This window comes from Anolis sagrei, chromosome 3, assembly GCF_037176765.1.
Source record: "Anolis sagrei isolate rAnoSag1 chromosome 3, rAnoSag1.mat, whole genome shotgun sequence".
In the NCBI taxonomy this organism is placed as follows: domain Eukaryota; kingdom Metazoa; phylum Chordata; class Lepidosauria; order Squamata; family Dactyloidae; genus Anolis; species Anolis sagrei.
In genome coordinates, this window is record NC_090023.1 from 103,545,396 (window position 1) to 103,566,100 (window position 20,705).

Here is a 20,705-nt window from a genome sequence, read left to right on the forward strand (position 1 = left end):
CTGATGAAAAATACTTGTAGGTTTGTGTTAGACGAATATGATGTGAAATGTGCAGACTTTACAGTGGTCAGCTGCAATGTACCATTCATCATATTTTTTTAAAATTGAAGTGATGGGAAAAAATAAAGTTATATTTAAAATCAACATAAAAAAGATTTAAACTGTGTTACTCCCATTTCTGATTATTACAAAAAGTTTGATTTTGTTGGCTTATGTAATGGTTTCTTGGCATAGTACTCACAATGGTTGACGTTCCAGCTACTAAATAGGGATTTAATGCCTAATTTATTGCAACACTTTATTGGTCCAGTACCCAAATCAATGCAGTAGACCAAGACCCCACAATCACCACCACTATTTGTATGTTTAGTTCATCATCTTGGCTGTATGTAAAACATATCTTCCAGTATCCTTTTGACTACTTTTTAAAACATCATTGACAATGAATTTGTGACCTCATCACCATACGTAAATATTTTGCATTTCTACTGCTATATACACTCCTTCCCCATTCCACTTTGGTATATTTATGTCTCTACCAAGACTTCATACACCAGATGGAGTGGGTTGAAGTTCAAGGAAGCTAATATAATAAATATTTTTTCTCAGTTAATCTTACAATATTTTTATGCTGAAACAGATTAAGGTGACTAGATCTTTATATTATATTATAGATAATTAGCATTGCACATAAATAGCTAGGGTTTAGCCACTACAACATGCTGGAACATTTTGCTCATGGTTTATTTGAAATCAGCTGAACAGTGCAAATTCTTTCTATGGTTTTATCATAGAAAACATCCAATATCATACGTCCTCTCAAGCAAGGGCTCTGCCTTTCTGGCCACGTTAATTAGCAAGAGTCAGTAACTAGCTTTGTACTTTCAAGGGTGCTGTACAATTAAATGTTCTCCTTAAACAGCAGGTTAACTAGAGGCCAAGATTCCATTCTGTGTATCTAAATAGCTGTTGCTTTTTTCCCTCTGTAGTAACAATTTGCCATTAAACTGCCGCAGCCTGGATATACTATACCGATTAGTTTGGCACCAAAATAGGGCCATTGTAGAATCAGCCTGCTCAGTAGCTTTTTCTAAACTTTTGTGCCCTGCATCTTGATTACCTTTTACAGCTGGGGGTCAAACTAGAGTGCTTTGGAGAATATTTTCCCTAAGGCATTATAATAGAAGTAAGAATGATGATTATTCTTGCATTACTTCTGTAGGAAGTTGTCCTGCCAACACATAGTTGATGTGATCAATAACATTCAAGGATATTTTATGATTAAATATATACAGGAATGCACATAGTCGGTCTTACATATCTTCCCACAAAACTATTTGAGAATGTTATGCAATATCCTTAGTTTGTTTTACTTCATAAATCTTCAACTGACATATTTTTCAATAAGTTTTTGTCTTTGTTTCTGTTCACCCCCACTCCTTTTTGTGTGTGGCCATAACAGACACAATAGGCATACACATTGTTTAGGCCCATTAATCTTCACAATAACACCTTTACTTTCCATTCCATGTTATTCTGGCTGACTTTTAGGCAGCTGTACAGAAGATAGCATTTGAACTGTACTCACACAATAAAAGTGCATACCGTGTTTCAAGGCATTTAAAAAAATCACAACAATGCCAGAATTCGTCTGTTTTATATCAATATTGTTATTACTGACCACTATAGTATAGAAAATGTATGCCTTGCCTTGCTATCTTGCTTTTTCTACATATTTTCTTTTGAATTTCAAATATACTACTGGAGTTTTCAAAGCTGCAGAAAGAAATGGAGTACAGTATAAATGTGTTCTGTTATCCATGAAGTGGATATTACTCTGGAGAAAAGGGTTCAAATCCCACTCAGCCATGGAAACCCACCAAGTGACTTTAGGCAAAGGTCACATTTTCTCAGACTTTAGGCTAAAGGTCACATTCCCCCCGCCCCCTGACTAAAACTTGCCAAGAAAATCCCATGATAGTGTCCTTTTAAAGTCACCCTAAATCATAAACTCCTTTCAAAACTAAAAATATATGTAATGCTTTATATTAGCTATGAAGACTGCAGTGTTCATATATCAGGGCTGCTAGGGAAAATCAATAATTCCCTATTAAATGCATTTGCTGCTATAGTACTGTATAAAAGCATCCTCTATCATGTGATGAAGGGGAAAATAGACACACTATAGACATACTTCATACTTCAAAGGCACTAAAGAATTGGATGTGGAACAATATACTGGAAGAGAAAAATGATCCAAGAAGCTACTCAAGGCACTTATAAAATATTGTCAACAAGAAGTAGAAATAGAAGCCATGAAGCAAGAAGCAAATAAAGAAGCAAATGGCATAAAATGTTTTTAAAACTTTATCCACAGTTGTTCTGCAGTGGTAATGATTTTATGTAAATGTATCACAAGCATTTTATTTGCTTCCAGAACACAGTTCTGCTGGCATAAAAGATGCAAAAAATAAAAGAAATTATGACTTCATTTATCATTCTCTTTCTGTTCTACCCCCAAAATGAAGGCTACCATATGGCATCTGCACTGAGGGCCAGATGAACTCTGCAGGTCCTAGCAGCCTCTATGAATTACTAAATATGTCTTGCTCTCTCCAGCACCTCAAAATAGAATTTGGACCATTGTAGACCGCTTCCTGGTGAAGCAAAGAAGTTCCAGTTTCCTTCTTAAATGCCCTATAGCATTATGAGGTAGTGATAACACTGTGCTATTTCTTCACTTCCTTTTTCTTGTAAAACAAGCTAACTGAAAGGCATCCAAGATGGGTTATTATAGTCATCATAATCACCAATTTATATAACACTACCAATGTGCATAGAAACCCACAAGAAATAGCTAGCTCTGCCAAACGTATACAATCGAGTACACACTCTGCCTATATAACACTACCAATGTGCATAAAAACTTACAAGAAATAGCTAGCTCTGCCTAACACATACTAGGTGAGGAAAGAGTAATACAAATATAAAAGTGTTTTGTATATATGATTGTAAAACAAAATTATTAAGTCAGAAATACAAAAACAAATGAAATTGCTACAGAGCAAACTGACGAATACACATAACCAACATATTAGCCCTAGAGCAGTGGTTCTCAACCTTCCTAATGCCATGACCCCTTAATACAGGTTGTGGTGACCTCCCAACCATAAAATTATTTTTGTTGCTACTTCATAACTATCATTTTGCTACTGTTATGAATTGAAATGTAAATATCTGATTTGCAGGATGTATTCACTGGACCAAATTTGGCACAAATACCCAATACGACCAAATTTGAATAATGGTGGGGTGGGAGTGGGGATGATTTTGTCATTTGGAAGTTGTAGTTGCTGGGGTGTTTATAGTTCACATACAATAAAGAGCATTCTGAACTTCACGAACGATGGAATTGAACCAAACTTGGCACACAGAACTTCCATGATCAATAGAAAATACTGGAAGGGTTTGGTGGGCATTGACCTTGAGTTTGGGAGTTGTAGTTCACCTACATCCAGAGAGCACTGTGGACTCAAACAATGACAGATCTGGACCAAAGTTGGCATAAATACTCAGTATGTCCAAATGTGAACACTGGTGGAGTTTGGGGGAAATAGACCTTGACGTTTGGGAGTTGTAGTTGCTTGGATTTATTGTTCACCTACAATCAAAGAGCATTCTGAACCAGTGATAGAACTGGGCCAAAGTTCCCACACAGAACCCTGATGACCAAGAGAAAATACTGTGTTTTCTGATGGTCTTTGGTGACCCCTCTGACACCCCCTTGTGACCCCCCCCAGGGGTCCCGACCCCCACCCCCAGGTTGAGAAACTGCCCTAGAGGAAATCTTGGAGGGCTGCAATTCCTCCCCTCACTCCCCAAATTATCTCTTCCCTAGAGATGAATGGGACATTTTTGCAATGTTTTTAAGTTGTGCATCCCAGGCGTTTTAAGCCCAGAAGAGGACTTTTAAATAATAAGTGAGTGGAAATGCTTCCAGCTTATTTTCCTTTCAGAATTGGCCCAGGGTGGCAAAAATATCCTCTAGAGGACACTGGGGACAAAAATAATTTTAAAAATTGGCAAAAGTTTATTTTACAGAAACAAACCTGGTTTTCATTAGAGGCTAGTATTTTGACAAAGACACTAATTATTTAACGAGCTAATTTTGTCCACAATTAGTGTTATGTAATTTGCATAACACACAATTGAAAAGCTGTGTTCTCAGGGCTGAGTTAAATATGTAAACAAGCTACTGTGGTAGCCTAATTCTTAAGAGAGTGAATGTATCAGAATGATACTTAATTTTATATCTTACAAAACGTGTGGTTTCTGTTTTATAATTTCCTATTTTCTAGATGGCAACATCCAGAGCACATTGGAATTTAAGACAAATTGAAGACCCATCTCTTTTGGTAGGCCTACCCAGTAAATTTTAAATTGTGAAGTTTAATCTAAATTTTATCAATGGATTTAATTTATATTTTAACTCTGGGTATCTTGTATGTCTTTTAATAGCGATTTATCTCTTGTTGTAATAATGGTGTACCCTGACTCAAGCCGCAAGGAGAGGCGGGTAATAAATTCATCATCATCATCATTAGATTAATAACAAGATTAGTACACAGCAAACAAGATCATTCCACTGGCTTTTGTATTTGATCACATGCCAGACACTTCCCAAGGACTGTGTGATGTATTGGCGAATAATGCGTGCAAATCCGACTCAAGATGGCTCACAGATAAAACTGGTTAAAATCAAACAATATTGTTTAATTTTTAAAATTTAAAATATAAAATTATTTTTACGTATTTATATTTATTTATTTATTTATTTAGAACTTTTATATACTGGTATTCTCACCTCCGACGAGCGACTCAGGCCGGTTATATGTCTTATATGTAGTAAATTATTATTATCTGTTTAGGTGGCACAGAGTTATAACTCTTTAATAATTCACAATTTTGCTTATATGAACGTAAGGCTTTTAAATTTCATGAACACACCAAACAGTACCATTTTAATATGCTAAGCAAGTTATAAATGAAGCTTTTTAATGTTACTAAAGTAATAAAATAAACCTAGGGCAATTATTTCGATTCCCCTCTAAATTTGTTTCCTCATCTTGGAAAAGTGTTTTTAAAAAGCAGGAAAAAAACATAAGAAAAAGAGAAAGCAGCATCCATATTTATTAATGTATACGCTACCTTTTCCCCAGGATAGAACCAAACAGGAAACAACATTTATAACCTAGGAACAAAACTCGTGTTACATAGTGTTATTATCCTTCAACCCTGACTTTCTGTATGGAAAAGAGAATGCCAATCTCTAAAGCAGGCATGGGCAAACTTTGGCCCTCTAGCTGTTTTGGACTTCAACTCACACAACTCCTAACACCTGGAGGGCCAAAGTTTGCCCATGCTTGCTCTTGGTAAGGTAAAGGTAAAGGTTTTCCCCTGACATTAAGTCCAGTTGTGTCTGACTCTGGGGGTTGGTGCTCATCTCCATTTCTAAGCCGAAGAGCCGTCGTTGTCCATAGACACCTCCAAGGTCATGTGGCCAGCATGACTGCATGGAGCGCTGTTACCTTCCCGCCAGAGTGGTACCTATTGATCTACTCACATTGGCATGTTTTCAAACTGCTATGTTGGCAGAACATGCTTGCTCTAAAGGCAGTGGTTCTCAACCTGTAGGTCACCAGGTGTTTTGCTTACAGCTACCTGAAATTGCAGCCAGTTTACCAGCTGTTAGGATCCTGGGAGTTGAAGGCCAAGACATCTGGGGACACACAGATTGAGAAACACTGGGCCCCGATCTTCACGATCTCATCTCCCTCTATGAACCGGCACAAACTTTAAAATCTTCCAAGGAGGCCCTCCTCTCGCTCCCACCCCGTCACAAGTACGGTTGGTGGGAATGAGAGAGAGGGCCTTCTCGGTGGTGGCCCCCCCGCCTCTGGAACGCCCTTCCTAGAGAAGTAAGACAGGCCCCATCCCTCCTCTCCTTTCATAAGAGCCTGAAGATCTGGTGGTTTAAACAAGACTTTGAGGACGACTAGTTCTAGCTCAGCCCCAGATACTGTTGAATATGGTCATATCTTTTTCTACCAAGTACCCAGGTTACTTCCTCCTATTAGGCCCTGGAAATGAACAGCCATAGACTCTACCTAATTTCCTGGGCCCTCTACAAATTGCACTAGCCTTGGCCTGGCCTTTTAAATTGCCTTGAACAGGCAGGATTATTTTAAATATATATGTGCTATTGTGATTTTTATGCTTATATTGTCTTGTTAATTTTATGTTGTTTACTTTGAATGTATTGATGATGTTACTTGGAAACCGCTCTGAGTCCCCTCGGGGTTTATTTATTTATAATGTCAGGAGCGAACCAAACCAGTTGTATTGCATTAAAAAACAGACAAACAAACAAACAAAACACAAAATTTGCAGACTTGGTATTCTATTAGATGTCCTTTGACCACTAGCTGGCCACTTGGAGTGCCTCTGGTGTTGCTGCAAGAAGGTCCTCCATTGCGCATGTGGCAGGGCTCAGGCTGCATTGCAGTAGGTGGTCTGTGGTTTGCTCTTCTCCACAATCTCATGTCGTGGATTCTACTTTGTAGCCCTATTTCTTAAGGTTGGCTCTGCATCTTGTGGTGCCAGAGCGCAGTCTGTTCAGCGCCTTCCATGTCGCCCAGTTTTCTGTGTGCCCAGGGGGGAGTCTCTCATTTGGTTTCAGCCATTGATTGAGGTTCTGGGTTTGAGCCTGCCACTTTTGGACTCTCGCTTGCTGAGGTGTTCCAGCGAGTGTCTCTGTAAATCTTAGAAAACTATTTCTTGATTTAAATTGTTGGCGTGCTGGCTGATACCCAAACAGAGGATGCGCCGGAGATGTCACTGCCTTGGTCCTTTCACTATTGGTTGCTACTTTCCAGCAGATGTCAGGTGGTGCGATACCGGCTAAACAGTGTAATTTCTCCAATGGTGTAGGGCGCAGACATTCCTACACCACTGGCATGTCTCATTAAGAGCCACATCTACTGTTTTAGTGTGGTGAGATGTGTTCCACATTGGGCATGCATACTCAGCAGCAGAGTAGCATGACGCAAGGGCCTATGTCTTCACTGTGTCCGGTTGTGATCCCCAGGTTGTGCCAGTCAGCTTTCATATGATATTGTTTCTAGCACCCACTTTTTGCTTGATATTCAGGCAGTGCTTCTTGTAGGTCAGAGCATGGTCCAGAGTGACTCCCAGGTATTTGGGTGTGCTGCAATGCTCCAGTGGGATTCCTTCCCAGTAATCCTCAGAGCTCAGGATGCTTGTCTGTTCTTGAGGTGAAAAGCACATGTATGTGTTTTAGATGGATTAGGGATCAGTGGGTTTTCCCCATAATGGGCAGTAAGAGCACCTAGAGCAGGGGTCCTCAAACTAAGGCCCAGGGGCCGGATACAGCCCTCCAAAGTAATTTATCAGGCCCTCGCTCAGGGTCAACCTAAGTCTGAAACTACTTGAAAGCACACAACAACAACAACAACAATCCTACCTTTCCAGCCAAAAGCAGGCCCACACTTCCCATTGAAATACTAATAAGTTTGTATTTGGTAAAATTGTTCTTCATTTTAATTATTGTATTGTTTTAAAGTGTTTTTTGCACTACAAATGAAATATGTGCAGCGTGCATAGGAATTTCTATTTTTTTCCAATTATAATCCGGCCCTCCAACAGTTGAAGGACTGTGACCTGGCCCTTTGTTTAAAAAGTTTGAGGACCCCTGATCTAGAGCATCGGAGAGCTTCTGTTCAACCATCTCAAAGTTTCCTGCTTGAGCAGTAATGGCATGATCGTCAGCATAGATGAAACTCTCTGTCCCTTCTGGCAGTGGCTGGTCATTTGTGTAGATGTTGAACATGGATGGAGCGAGCATGCTCCCCTGAGGCAGGCCGTTCTTCTGTTTCCGCCATCTGCTTCTCTGGCCCTGGAACTCAACAAAAAAGCTCTTGTTTTGTAGCAGGTTTCCTATGAGGCGGGTGAGGTGGTCGTCCTTTGTGATATTATACATTTTTCTAAGGAGGAGGCGGTGACTGACAGTATCATAAGCTGCTGACAGGTCTATGAAGACAGCTCCTAGGGGTGGTAGAGCGGTATAGAAATAAAGTTTTGTTGTTGTAAGGCGACACATGTCTCGGGTCATCTGATGAAAGCGCTCCGCCTGAAAAAGGAATCGGCCAATCCCTTTCCTCCTGCTGACGTTCCAAATTCGAGCAGCCAATCCAGTCTTTCCCTCAAGTATCCGAGCTGGGAAGAACCAATCAGATGGGCAAGGCTCGGCGAAAATCAATCTGGCCCATGGAGAGAGAGAATGATAGTTCCTCCCTCCCTCCGTCCCGCCCTCGGGCCAGTTTCCCGCTCCTCTGCCTTTAATTTTGCGACAGTGTTGAAAACGCGCGGTGGGGGGTAGCTTTACGGCAGGAAGGTGAGAGGCTGAACAATAGAGCGCGCGCAAGGAGGAAGAGGGGAGAGGAAGAGGCCGTGAGGAGAAAGAGAGGGAGAGGGAGAGGGGGTGGGTCGAGGCTGGATGCCCGGGGGCGGGGCCCGTGCGAGTTGTTCTGAGGGCGGCTGAGCCCCAGAGGCGGCGGGTTCGGTCCCCGGCCGCGGCCTTCTCGCCCGCGGCGGCCTTTCCTTCGGACTGGAGCCGCCCTGCCCTGAGGAGAAGATGAGCCTCTCGCCGAAGGAGCTGTCGAGCCTGCTGAGCATCGTCTCGGAGGAGGCGGGCGGGGGCAGTTTCGAGGGCCTCTCCACGGCCTTCCACCACTACTTCGGCAAGGCCGAGCACTTCCGCGTGGGCTCCGTGCTAGTGCTGCTCCTCCAGCAGCCCGACCTGCTGCCCACGCCGCCGCAGCGCCTCACCGCCCTCTACCTACTCTGGGAGATGTACCGCACCGAGCCCCTCGCCGCCAACCCCTTCGCCGCCATCTTCGCCCACCTCCTCAACCCCGCGCCGCCCGAGCGCGCCAGCGCCGCCCCCGGAGCGCCCCCCGCCACCGCCGCCCAGCCCAACGCCAGCGCCGCCCCGGGATCCGCGGGATCCGGCTCAGCTGGGCCAGGCCCGGCCGGAGCGGGGGGTGGAGGCGCCGGCGACGACGGCGAGAAGCCCCCGCTCTCAGGTAAGCCACCCATTCAGGTCTGCACAACCTGTGGCCCTCTAACCCAGGCCTGGGCCAACCTGGGCCCTCCAGACGTTTTGGACCCCAACTCCCACCATTCCTAACAGCCTCAGGCCCTTTCCTTTTCCCCCTCAGCCGCAGCGGCAGAGTGGGAAAAGGAAAGGGCCTGAGGCTGTTAGGAATGGTGGGAGTTGGGGGTCCAAAACGTCTGGAGGGCCCAGGTTGGCCCAGGCCTGCTCTAGCTGATCTGGCCTCCCAACTCCCAGAATTCTGCACCATTGGACCAACTGGGAGTTGGAGGCCCAAGCACCTGGAGGGTACAGGCCTCAGCTAGGTATGGATGTTTGTTTGTTTGAACCACACGTGCTCCTATATTGCGTGATGGATCCAAACTTGGCACACATATCCCTCGTGATCCAAATTAAAATACTTGTGGGTTGTTTTCTTGTTTAGCTTTTTTATCGTTTCAGGAGCGACTTGAGAAACTGCAAATTGCTTCTGGTGTGAGAGAATTGGCCGTCTATAAGGATGTTGCCCCCAGGGGACATCCAGATGTGTTACTTCTCTCATGTCTCTGCATGGGAAGTTAGAGTTGACAGATGGGAACTCACCCTACCTCCAATATTCAAACCGCCGACCTTTTGGTCAGCAGTCCTGGGTTTCACCGATTGCATCTCTGGGGGCGGGGTTGATACAGCAAGATGAGAGTTGTAGTCCAGTCACATCTGAAGAAGCATGTGAATCCCACCCACAATAGGTCTGGAGAAAGCTGGCTCATATATACCAATCATGACCAATGTTAGGGGGGTTAAACTACCTCCCCCCCCCCTCTCAGAGCTTAAGGAAGGAAAAAGGACATTATATTGAAAGATATATAAGTATGAGAAAAAGAGAACTAGAAAAAAGTGGGGTGGAAAATAAAAGGCACTCAAAGTGGCCAGCTACTGGTCAAAGGACATTTAGTATAATGCCAAGTTTTTAACTTTGTTTGCGTTTTTTAAATACATTACAACTGTAACCTTGGTTCGCTTCTGACACGATAAATAAATAAATACTTTGCATTGTCTTGTCACCAGTTAAATCTTGATGTCTGTGCCTTCGCAAAAGGTCTCTCTAGTATGTATTGCTGAATTATTGATTTTAATATTATTCTGAAAGATATCTAGAAAAAAATAAAGTAAAATGTAAAAGGAGAAATAGAAAGAAAAAGGGAAAGAAGGAGAACAATAAGATTATTACTGTCATCTTGTCAGCAATGAGATATTGCTGCTGTGTGCCTTCACATGTTTTTTCAGTCATGCTTTATCTAGTGATGCTAATTTTGTTGTGGAGCCCCTGTGGCACAATGAGTTAAACCCTTGTGTTGGCAGGACTGCTGACTGAAATGTTGGCAGTTCGAATCTGGGGAAGCAGGGTGAGCTCTTTCCTGTCAGCTCCAGCTTTCCATGCGGGGACATGAGATAAGCCACCCATAGGGTGGTAAAACATCCAGGCGTCCCCTGGGCAACATCCTTGCAGACAACCAATTATTTCGCACCAGAAGCGACTTGCAGTTTCTCAAGTCGCTCTAGACACTTTTAAAATTATCATTGATTTTAACTTTACACTTAAATGTATCTTAACATTTTTAAAAAGAAATACAGAAAGAAAAAAGATTATTTCTATTGTCTTTTCAGCAGTTTTAATTTGACAGTGTGTGCCTTCACAGAAGACTTCTTTGATAGTGGTGTCACTATTGATATTGTTATTGATTTTAACATTACACTGAAAGTTATCTGGAAAAGGAAAGGGAAAAAAGAGAAAAATAAGGAAAAAGGGAAAAAAATCAGATGACTTATCTTCATCTTTTCAGTAAATAGATATTGTTCTGTTTGCCTTCATAGAAGGTTACCCTGGTAGTGCTTTATCTACTGATATTATTGCCATTGATTTTAAACACTACACTGAAAGACCTCTATAACAATAATGAAAAATTAAATATAGTTGTTGCAGTGTGCTTCACAGAAGGTTTCTCTAGTAGTGCTTTATCTGCTGTTGTCTTCATTGATTTTAAAATTACACTGAAAAATATCTAGAAAAAACAAAAGAAAATAGAGGTAGAGAAAAGAAAAAAAGATTTCCAATCATATTTTCAGAAGTTATACATACTATATATGTTCTTTATCTGGAAATCTGAAATATACAAAATTATTCACATGGGTAGTTGGGATAGAGACGCCTTTGCTTTCTTGTGGTTCAATGTACACAGGCTTTATTTCATGCACAAGATTATTACAATCTTGTGTATAAAATTCCCTTAAGGCTATATGTGCAAGGTATATATAAAACATAAATGAATTTTGTGTTTAGATATCTCATCATGTATGTATGAGCAAATACAGATGTTTCAAAATTAAAAAAAAACTGCTGGTTCCAAGCATTTTGGATAATGGATACTGTACCATGTTCGTATATAATTTGGAACTATAAAAATATTGGCCAATAAGGAGACATATTGTATGTATTGCTAACTCTTGGAGCTTGCAAAACCAACATGGCACTGGCAATTCTTGGCCAATGGTAGGACAACGTGATGAAAAATTCAGACTCCGTGTCTGAAATTCAACACAATTATAAAACTTATAACTAATGGGAGTCTCCAAATGCTACAGAACACTTGTTTGGAGAAGAAAATGATTATTCATATAATCTCTCTGTCTAGAATAAGCATATGCTAAGCTTCTATAATAAATTCTTTTTAATAATCGTACTCAAAAGTTACCAAAGCATTTTCTTTCTTTGCAAAAAGTCCAAAAGGAGTTTCCAGTCTGAGAAATGTCATTTATGATCTTTTTCTGGTCAAACAAGACAATTTATCAATGCCTGCTAAGTATCAGTTCTGTCTACCACACTTCCATAATATATAAGATTTATTAAATAAGTCTGGTTAAATTACCAAGCAGAGGAAAATGGCTAGTGAGTGAAGCACTATTTCAAGGCCTTCTATTTTGTTATACTCAGGGGGACCCCCTGAGTATAACACCCATAATATTTTACAATTCTGGATATAATAAACATTTCTACAAACTGTATTGCTTTGTAAGGGGAAACACAAGCATTCATATGTGCTAATTATAGGCAGTTAAAATGTTCTTGTCGAATTCCCATTCAGCAAAATAGATATTTTCCAGCTGTATTTATATATAATTGCACAGCACTGCTGTCTGTATCTCATAAAGTTGTATCAGGCCAGCAGTGGAAATGTTTGAGTGCATAATTTTAAAGTCATAGGCCACTTTCTGACAAAAGTAGTTAATGCCGTGGTCAGTGGTTGGTCTACTTCCTGTTTCTTTCTTTCTACCACCCAGGGCAGGTTGGAAGCAGGGTAAACTGTCCTTCAGTCATGACTCCCTTCTCTGTTCGAATAATTTATGAAGGAGTAGCAGGGAGTAGATGTGTGAGGTGTAATCAGATGTATCTCTCTGGTCAATTAAGTATTTATTTATTTTTATTTATTTCAAAGTTTTCTATACCGAACTTCTCAACCTCATTGAGGGACTCAGCCCGGTTTCCAACCATAAAAACACATACAGTCATTAAAATATCATAGTGTAGGTGGGACATGGGAGGAGGCGTTAAAATCCCCCCTCTTTGTGATCCTTTTTACCAACAGATGGAAGATTCCTGGAGGGCCAGTTCTAGTTTTGAGCAACCATTAAATTAGTTAGAAGGCAGCTTGCTAGCACTTATTTCCTGTATGTGGTAGCACCTGTATGTTTTAGAACTGGATGGCCTTGAGTAAGTTGCCATTTTCTTGACTTAGTACTTCATCTACGAGTATAAGGAAAAGAATGATTATTTTCTTTGCAGAATTGTAAGGATGGGTTTGATAAACATCACAAACAATTGTTCACTAGTATCAGAAATATATTAAGCAGTGACAATTATTATAAAGTCATTCTGAAAGTTTCTCAAATGAGGGTAAACGAGATGAGAAATATAGCTTACAAAAATACTGTATTAAGATCCCTCAAAAGCTAAATATAGTTGTATACATGTATAGTCTGTCTAGATATTTTAGCTTAATTTATAGCCAAACAGTACCTTCGTAGTTCTTTTTTGTTATTCCCTTATGTTCACACACACATAATTTGCCTGTGAAAAACTAGCTATTAGTGCAACATCCAAACTGTTTTCTTCCTTTATTTGATCTTTTTAATTAGCTGCATCCAGAGCTTCCTGCTCTAAAAGAGACAAAGTTCTTACATTCATAGAAAATAGTTGAATGTACCCAAGGTTTCCACTGTGTTAACTAGAATTTCCTGGTTTTGAAAATAAGGCAGGCGGGTTTCACTAATTTTTCCTCCCTCTTGGGAGTCCCTTGGTGCCACTACCAACAGTCACTGTTCTGCTGTGCAATTCTGGAGTAACTGTGATTTGACACTTCAGTACGTGTAAAATACTTCTTTTGTGGTATGACTGTTATTATTCTTCGCAGGTTTTTTACCTCCAATAACACCGCCAGAGAGATTCTTTCTTTCCCAGTTGATGTTGGCTCCCCCGAGAGAGCTGTTCAAAAAGACTCCACGGCAGATTGCATCAATGGATGTAGGAAATATGGGCCAATCTGTAGACATAAGTGGCCTCCAGCTGGCTTTGGCGGGTAAGAAATAAATTGTGTTGCTGCAGTTTGGTTGCTGTACAGTGAAATGTCGATTTTGGGTAGGAGAGTGTATGCGTGTAAGATAGTAAGGATTACTCCTTTCTCCGTAAGTCACTTTTAAAAGTACATTGACTTTTGTGATCAAACAAATCATTTGTGGCATTTAGGTGACAACAAATTATGCCAATCCATAATTTAAAAAATTGAGGCTTTTTAATTGTTTGGTGTGGGGGCATGATGATCACTGTGAGTGCATAGAGATATATTTATGCGTGATCCTATAAGATAGCCTATGGATTTTGGAAGTGGCATATTTAATACTCTATTTATTATGAAACATACACAGCAGTTCCCAAGTTACAGATATCTGACTTCTAGTTAAGAATGGAGGTGAGACAACAGGCAGTGGAAACATACCCCTGAGAAGGGAAATGCACTCCTGAAAGAATTATCATGGGGAAAAAGGTATCTTGACTAAAGCTTTATCACCAATCCTTGTTTCCATGGTAACTCAAATTTTTCAGAATCCAGTTGTCACAGGGACAGAAAGTGAGATGGAATCTTCTGAACAGGAGTACAGACAGGAAGAGAAAACTTTAAAAAAATTTGGTTCAAATTACACTTAACAAATGTACCTGTTCCAACTTACATACAAATTCAACTTAAGAACAAACCTACAGAACCTATCTTGTCCATAGGACGATCTTGTCCATAGGACTGACTGTATAAAGTCCTGGGGACTGTCTGTTTACAGATGTACAAATTTACACCTGGAATGTTGCATTATGTCATGTTAAAGCAGATATTAGGTGTCTTATTTATCAATCAAATATATCTGTCCTGTCTTATTAAATCATTTATGTAGACCCATAAATGATCCACAGATGCAATTTAGAACTAGCTAAAATAATGTTGAAGAATGCTAATCATAGCACATGTGCAAATTGAATAAAATTAATTAGGTGAAAAACAAGCAATGTTTTGATGTGGTGCTGGAATGATAACAGCATTCATAGCAGTTGGACCACTTTCAAAAGCAAAGTGCCATTAGAAATATATTTTGATTAAATTTGGTGCTTTTACTCTCCATACTGCAAAATATTCTTCATGTGATCTGCATATTGTTTCCAAACGTTTCATTCTTTTTGCAATTGTACCACTTGTTTTACCAGTTAAAACCTGTGTCCAATGATATATCCCTGCCTGTGGAAAAAACCAAACATATTTGGCAAGGTTCTATCTTAAGTACTGCTTATTTGACAGAAGACTTTGTTGATTAAGGACCTGTGAAATGAAATCAGTATTTTTTTCCAGAACCCTTCCTTTCAAATCAAAGCAGACTTCCTGGAATTGATGAATAAGTACTAAACTACATCTCCAGTTGTTTTATTTTGAACTAGCTTAGGTACCCGGCCATGCCCGGGTTAGGTCTTTTGTAACGATAAATATGAAAAGTATTCATTGTTTGATTTTGGCCATAGTTTGCTTGTACTGGGTAAAAGTCTGGCCTAAGATCTCCCTGTCATTGTAGACTCTACTAACTTGTTTCAAGATCATTTAAAACTTACTGTTATCACAATTGTTGTGAATGAACAAGAAGCTGGAGAGAAATGCAAGGATCTGTGACATGGTGACATGCTAACTAGTCTTAGATTTCCATGATTTTGCAGTTACTGAGTCGTCCCCCCCCCCCCCCCAAAGCCATGTGTTGTGCACGAGATACAACCCTGGAGAGACATTGATGCTCAGAAATGGCAGGAATCCAAGTTTAGTACTTGATGTGAATCTGCACTTCTCCAGCCTCCCTCCCTTTCAAAAGTCACAAATACAGTACATGCGAAGTTATTTGTATTCCAAAATCCAAAGAAGTCTGAAATATGAAACACTTCTGGTCACAAGCACCTAGGATAAGGGAGGCTTGACTTGTAATATTAATGTTAATGGGATTCTTAGAAAGCACATAAGTAAGAGACAAATGAGATATGTGACATGCCTTTCTCATATAATGGTCAAGATCCCATTATGTGTAAATCTGAACATGCTTTCCCGTATCCTCCTTACAACTGTCAATTCCCCAGAGAGCCCCCTTTTCAACTTACTGGAAGCAATTCCAGATCAAAAGGAAGCAGCTGATCTCAATATGGTTGTGGGTTTGTTATGAAATTGAGTGTATGTTTTTTACTTCTCCAGGCAAAGTAGCTGAATCCCTATGGTCTAATTTGCTTCTTTCCTTTCCATCTGGCGAAAAGCATCAGGAGTAAAGCCCTCCTGATGCTACATGTGAAAGGTTTTTGGACAGAGTACAAGGACAAGAGAGTAGCCCTCTGAGACCAGTACAGAAAGGGATTTATGCTTATATGCCATGCACCTAGATGCCTGTAAATCTGTAACTGGTTAATGGTCTTTGTGCATCTATTTTACTCTATTTTACTTAGGAATACGGGAGACTATCCAAATACCGGTAATGCACATTTGCAACTATCATTTTTTAGAAAAAAAAATTACATATGCCTTCATTAGATTCAACTCAGAGAAATATACAGATGATTGCTCCAGTGGTGGACTATGATGGCCCTGTGCAAGTGTTCCCAAAAGTGTTAATTATCACACTGTCACTCGGTTAATTGAAATGAGTAAATCCAGGTACTGGTGCTGATTTTTAATTGTCTGGACTAAATTCTGAAAATATGAAAGGAATTATAAAAGTTGGTACATTGTTCTTTACTTTTGTTGTAAATTCTTTATGCATGTAGCCAGTGGAATCATATGTTTTTTTTTTCCTTCTGCAAAGCTGCAGAAAAGTCTCAAAGTATTATGAGTCTATGATTAAATTAATAGCATTTTGTGTTTCCCAAAGTCAATATGAATGTCATTGTTGGAAAAAAAATCATAAGAATATTTCCCAGTTACGGGTTGCAAGTCCTATCCTTCTGACAGCTGTATGAAAGAATGTGTTTTCAAATAACTCACAGATTTCTTTCTGCCATTTGCTGCCAGTAGGCAGCAATGTAATATAACGGATAAATTTAATCCTCTTTGATTTGAGATTTTCTTGAGATTGCGTGCTCTAAAACTGAGTTAAACTATTTTGTCTTCCAGAGCGTCAGTCTGAGCTGCCTACACAGAGTAAAGCGAGTTTTCCCAGCATTCTTAGTGACCCTGACCCAGATTCTTCAAATTCTGGTTTTGACAGTTCTGTTGCCTCCCAAATCACTGAAGCTCTAGTGAGTGGACCAAAGCCACCTATTGAAAGTATGCATTGCTACATGATCTGCTATAATGTTCCTTTTGCTTCGGTTGTAATTGTATTGATTGCAACTAATATTCAGAGTACTAGACATCACTTGACTGCAGTCTAGAAGATGGATTTTCTCCAAATCAATGACTGATGTTAGGATTTGAAAAGTCATATTTAGAGTGATGCTTTTCTTTGTATAGAAGCCAATATGAGTGCTGAAATAACCTGAATTGAACTGACATGTCTTGTTTCTGCAATGAGAGTCATAATCATATAATGAGCATCACATCCTAAAGTTTAAATAAAGACTTTGTGCAAGCATTTCCCCCAGATGACACAACAGCCTGTATAACATGTGTGCATAGCTCTTCTTTGCACCTGGCACTGAGGTCATCAGCCCTCTGAAAGAATGAAGCTCCATTCTCACTTAATAGTACAAAACTAACTGTATATAAAAACCTATATTGGTCTTTTGCTTTAAGCAACAAACTATCCAGGTGTTCTTTTGGAAATTAGCCTATGTTATTTTAAGCATAAAATAAAGCCTTTCTTCATTTGAAGGCTACATATACACTGATGACACTACATAAATAAAATATTTGAAGCCCGCCAGTATGATGTAACTTGGTTTGAGTGTTAGGCCATGACAGGGTCTGCATCTCTGCTTGGCCAGGGAAATCCACTTTGGCAAGTCATACTCTCTTAACCCCATAGAAAGGCAGAGACAACCACCCTGAAGAAATATTGCTATGAAAACCTTTGATAGGTTTACCTTATGGTTGCCAAAATTGGAAACAACTTGAAGGCACATAACGGTATTTATAATGAAGTTTCAATCATGCATACTTGGCAGAAGTGGGTTTCTTTATCTGGTGGGTAAAAGGAGGTAAGCATAGGTCTTCTGCACCAAATGGTTCAAAATAGCCATGGTATATAGAAACATAGTAAATGGCAGTGTTGGCAAACCATAGCCTGTCTAGTATGATGGATATTTATTTTTAAAACGTTTTTGTTTGAGTCACTGTGAGTATAAATTCCTTCCCCTAGGTCATTTTCGTCCAGAATTTATCCGGCCACCACCTCCACTCCATATTTGTGAAGATGAACTAGCTTGGTTAAACCCTATAGAACCAGATCATGCCATTCAGTGGGATAAGTCAATGTGTGTGAAAAACAGTGCTGGAGTAGAAATTAAGCGAATCATGGCCAAAGCATTCAAAAGTCCTTTGTCATCACAGCAGCAAACACAGGTAGGTGTGACATTGTGTTGCTATGTGTTCTGACTCTGATACCTTGCATATTACAAGTACCATGTAAAAAAGAAATTGAAGAAAAAAATACAGGCTTGTATCAAGCCCAGCAGCATGTCCCTGCAAACCTTCAAGTTGCCATTTTTGAATGGTAGGGGGCAATTTTTCACTTGAAGAGAGCGTCACCATTCAATAATTTATTTTCTAGGGAGGAAAACCTTTACCTAAATCCTGTAATGATGCAACTTCAGTATTGTATATTGGTGACATGCTGATGTAGCATGCGGAGCAAAAATTGGTTTCCATTCCCAACGCTGCAGCAGTCTCCTGTCTAAACATGAAAGATCTGTGAAGACTTTAGTCTGTTATACTGTGTCATGTTAGTACTGATATTAGTTGTTTTTGTTTTTTACTTTTTAATGCAGCTCCTTGGAGAACTGGAAAAAGATCCCAAGCTTGTTTATCATATTGGACTTACACCTGCCAAATTACCTGACTTGGTGGAAAATAACCCCCTAGTTGCCATAGAGATGCTGCTTAAATTAATGCAGTCAAGTCAGATAACAGAATATTTTTCGGTCTTGGTCAACATGGATATGTCTCTACATTCAATGGAAGTTGTAAATAGGTATGTTTTTACTTTCATAATGCATGTTTTTGACAAAAATATGCATAGAACATATTTTTCTCTGTGCCCTTTCTTTTATTTAAAGGTTTTTAAAAGGTTGAAGTGGGTGCAGTTACAGAAGGGGTTTAGGTTGAATGAAGTTTTTTTTTGGGGGGGGGGGAACTAAAATAAGAGATCTTTACGCAAAGAAACTGTCATTCGGCTGCCTAATCAGAATGTAGAAGTATATTCCCCTAACTTTCCCATACAGAGTAATATTTACTATTTGAGGGCACAATGCAGTTTGAATTTCCCCAGCCAGGACTAGTAATTTATACATCTGTTTATTTAACAGGCTAGTTGCAAATAATTTAATATAAACTCTTTTAATATTTTGAACAGGCTTACTACAGCAGTTGATCTTCCTCCAGAATTTATCCACCTTTATATCTCCAACTGTATTTCTACATGTGAACAAATTAAAGATAAATATATGCAGGTAGGTATTACTGGTGTTTCAGTTATGTAGTGCGTGTTCTAGGTTGTATGACAAATTTGAGCAAAAAGTTGTTTTTCCTAAAATGTTCCTGCATAACTTAGAGGCAAGCTGGAAAAAAATCTCAGAGCTGATAATGTATGCTTCTAAAAATATGGAAAGTATTTACAAACCCCCAGGTGGGGTTTTTACTTAGGAATGTGAAATATCCATCCAGTTTCAAAATCCTATGGTGCTGCCTTCCGTATTCATTTTAAGCCTAAAGAATCCAAAACTGAAGATCGGAAAAGCAGAGCCTTTTAACTTTTTCACCAATCTCAGATAGTAATCATGTGCTTAAGCCTCAAAAATGACCTTAGGTCTAAATATTCAATATTAAGATTTATTTAAAAAGACTAAAGATGGAAATCATAGCTTTCAGACCCCCCCCCCCCCCCAAGGTTAGTTTCAATTAACAGAATTGAAATATGATAGCTGTTGATTTGGGCTACAAAGTATAAACAGATTTGTTCCCTTAGATCAGTAGTTCTCAACCTGCGGGTCCCCAGATGTTTTGACCTTCAACTCCCAGAAATCCTAACAGCTGGTAAATTGGCTGGGTTTTCTGGGAGTTGAAGGCCAAAACACCTGGGGACCCACAGGTTGAGAACTACTGATCTAAGGGAACAAATCCCTGGGGACCCACAGGTTGGGAACCACTGCCTTAGATATGTCTCCCAATGTCTTAGTTAATGAGGATATTATTCTTACTAATTTATCACACTAGAGAAAGAATCCACTTTAAATCCGGTTTCTGCCTCCTGCAGAATTCTGGGGTTTGTAGTTTAGTGAGGCGGTTAAAGGCTCTTCCCTACACTACAAACCCCAGAATTCTGCAGGAGGTAGCAACAGGATTTAAAGTGAACTCATTCTCTAGTGTGATGACGTCTTTAATCTTTTTTCTTTTCTTTTTTACAAAGCAAGTCATATGGGATTTTTTTTTTGTTTCAGAATCGGCTGGTTCGTCTCGTTTGTGTCTTCCTACAATCCTTGATTCGGAACAAGATCATTAATGTACAGGACTTATTTATAGAGGTACAAGCATTTTGTATCGAATTCAGTCGAATAAGAGAAGCAGCTGGCCTTTTTCGATTGCTGAAGACACTCGACACTGGTGAAAATCCATCAGATACAAAGACTTCAAAATAAGACTTATTTGGAAAAATGTTTTTTATTGGATTAGGACATTGTAAGATTTCTGTATAGTTGACTTGCTTGCAAATAAGATGCGATTTGTGCTGTATTAAATACTGCTTTTGTTTTGGACAA

The 20,705-nt window shown here is 39.7% G+C and overlaps 1 protein-coding gene across 1 annotated transcript; it reads left to right on the top strand.

Moving 5' to 3' along the window:
- The first annotated feature begins 8,385 nt into the window (after positions 1-8,385).
- Positions 8,386-20,705, top strand: CNOT11 (CCR4-NOT transcription complex subunit 11). The gene is made up of 7 exons (XM_060769755.2): positions 8,386-9,164; positions 13,642-13,806; positions 16,906-17,058; positions 18,092-18,294; positions 18,720-18,922; positions 19,304-19,400; positions 20,388-20,705. Exons 1-7 carry the CDS (start codon positions 8,714-8,716, stop codon positions 20,583-20,585), a joined length of 1,470 nt encoding a protein of 489 aa, XP_060625738.2. The 5' UTR covers positions 8,386-8,713; the 3' UTR covers positions 20,586-20,705.

Coding starts and splice junctions, on each gene's coding strand:
- CNOT11 (XM_060769755.2), top strand. CDS start 8,714: ATGAGCCTCTCGCCGAAGGAGCTGTCGAGCCTGCTGAGCATCGTCTCG. Junction 9,165..13,641: donor CGAGAAGCCCCCGCTCTCAG/GTAAGCCACCCA, acceptor TATTCTTCGCAG/GTTTTTTACCTCCAATAACA. Junction 13,807..16,905: donor CCTCCAGCTGGCTTTGGCGG/GTAAGAAATAAA, acceptor TTTGTCTTCCAG/AGCGTCAGTCTGAGCTGCCT.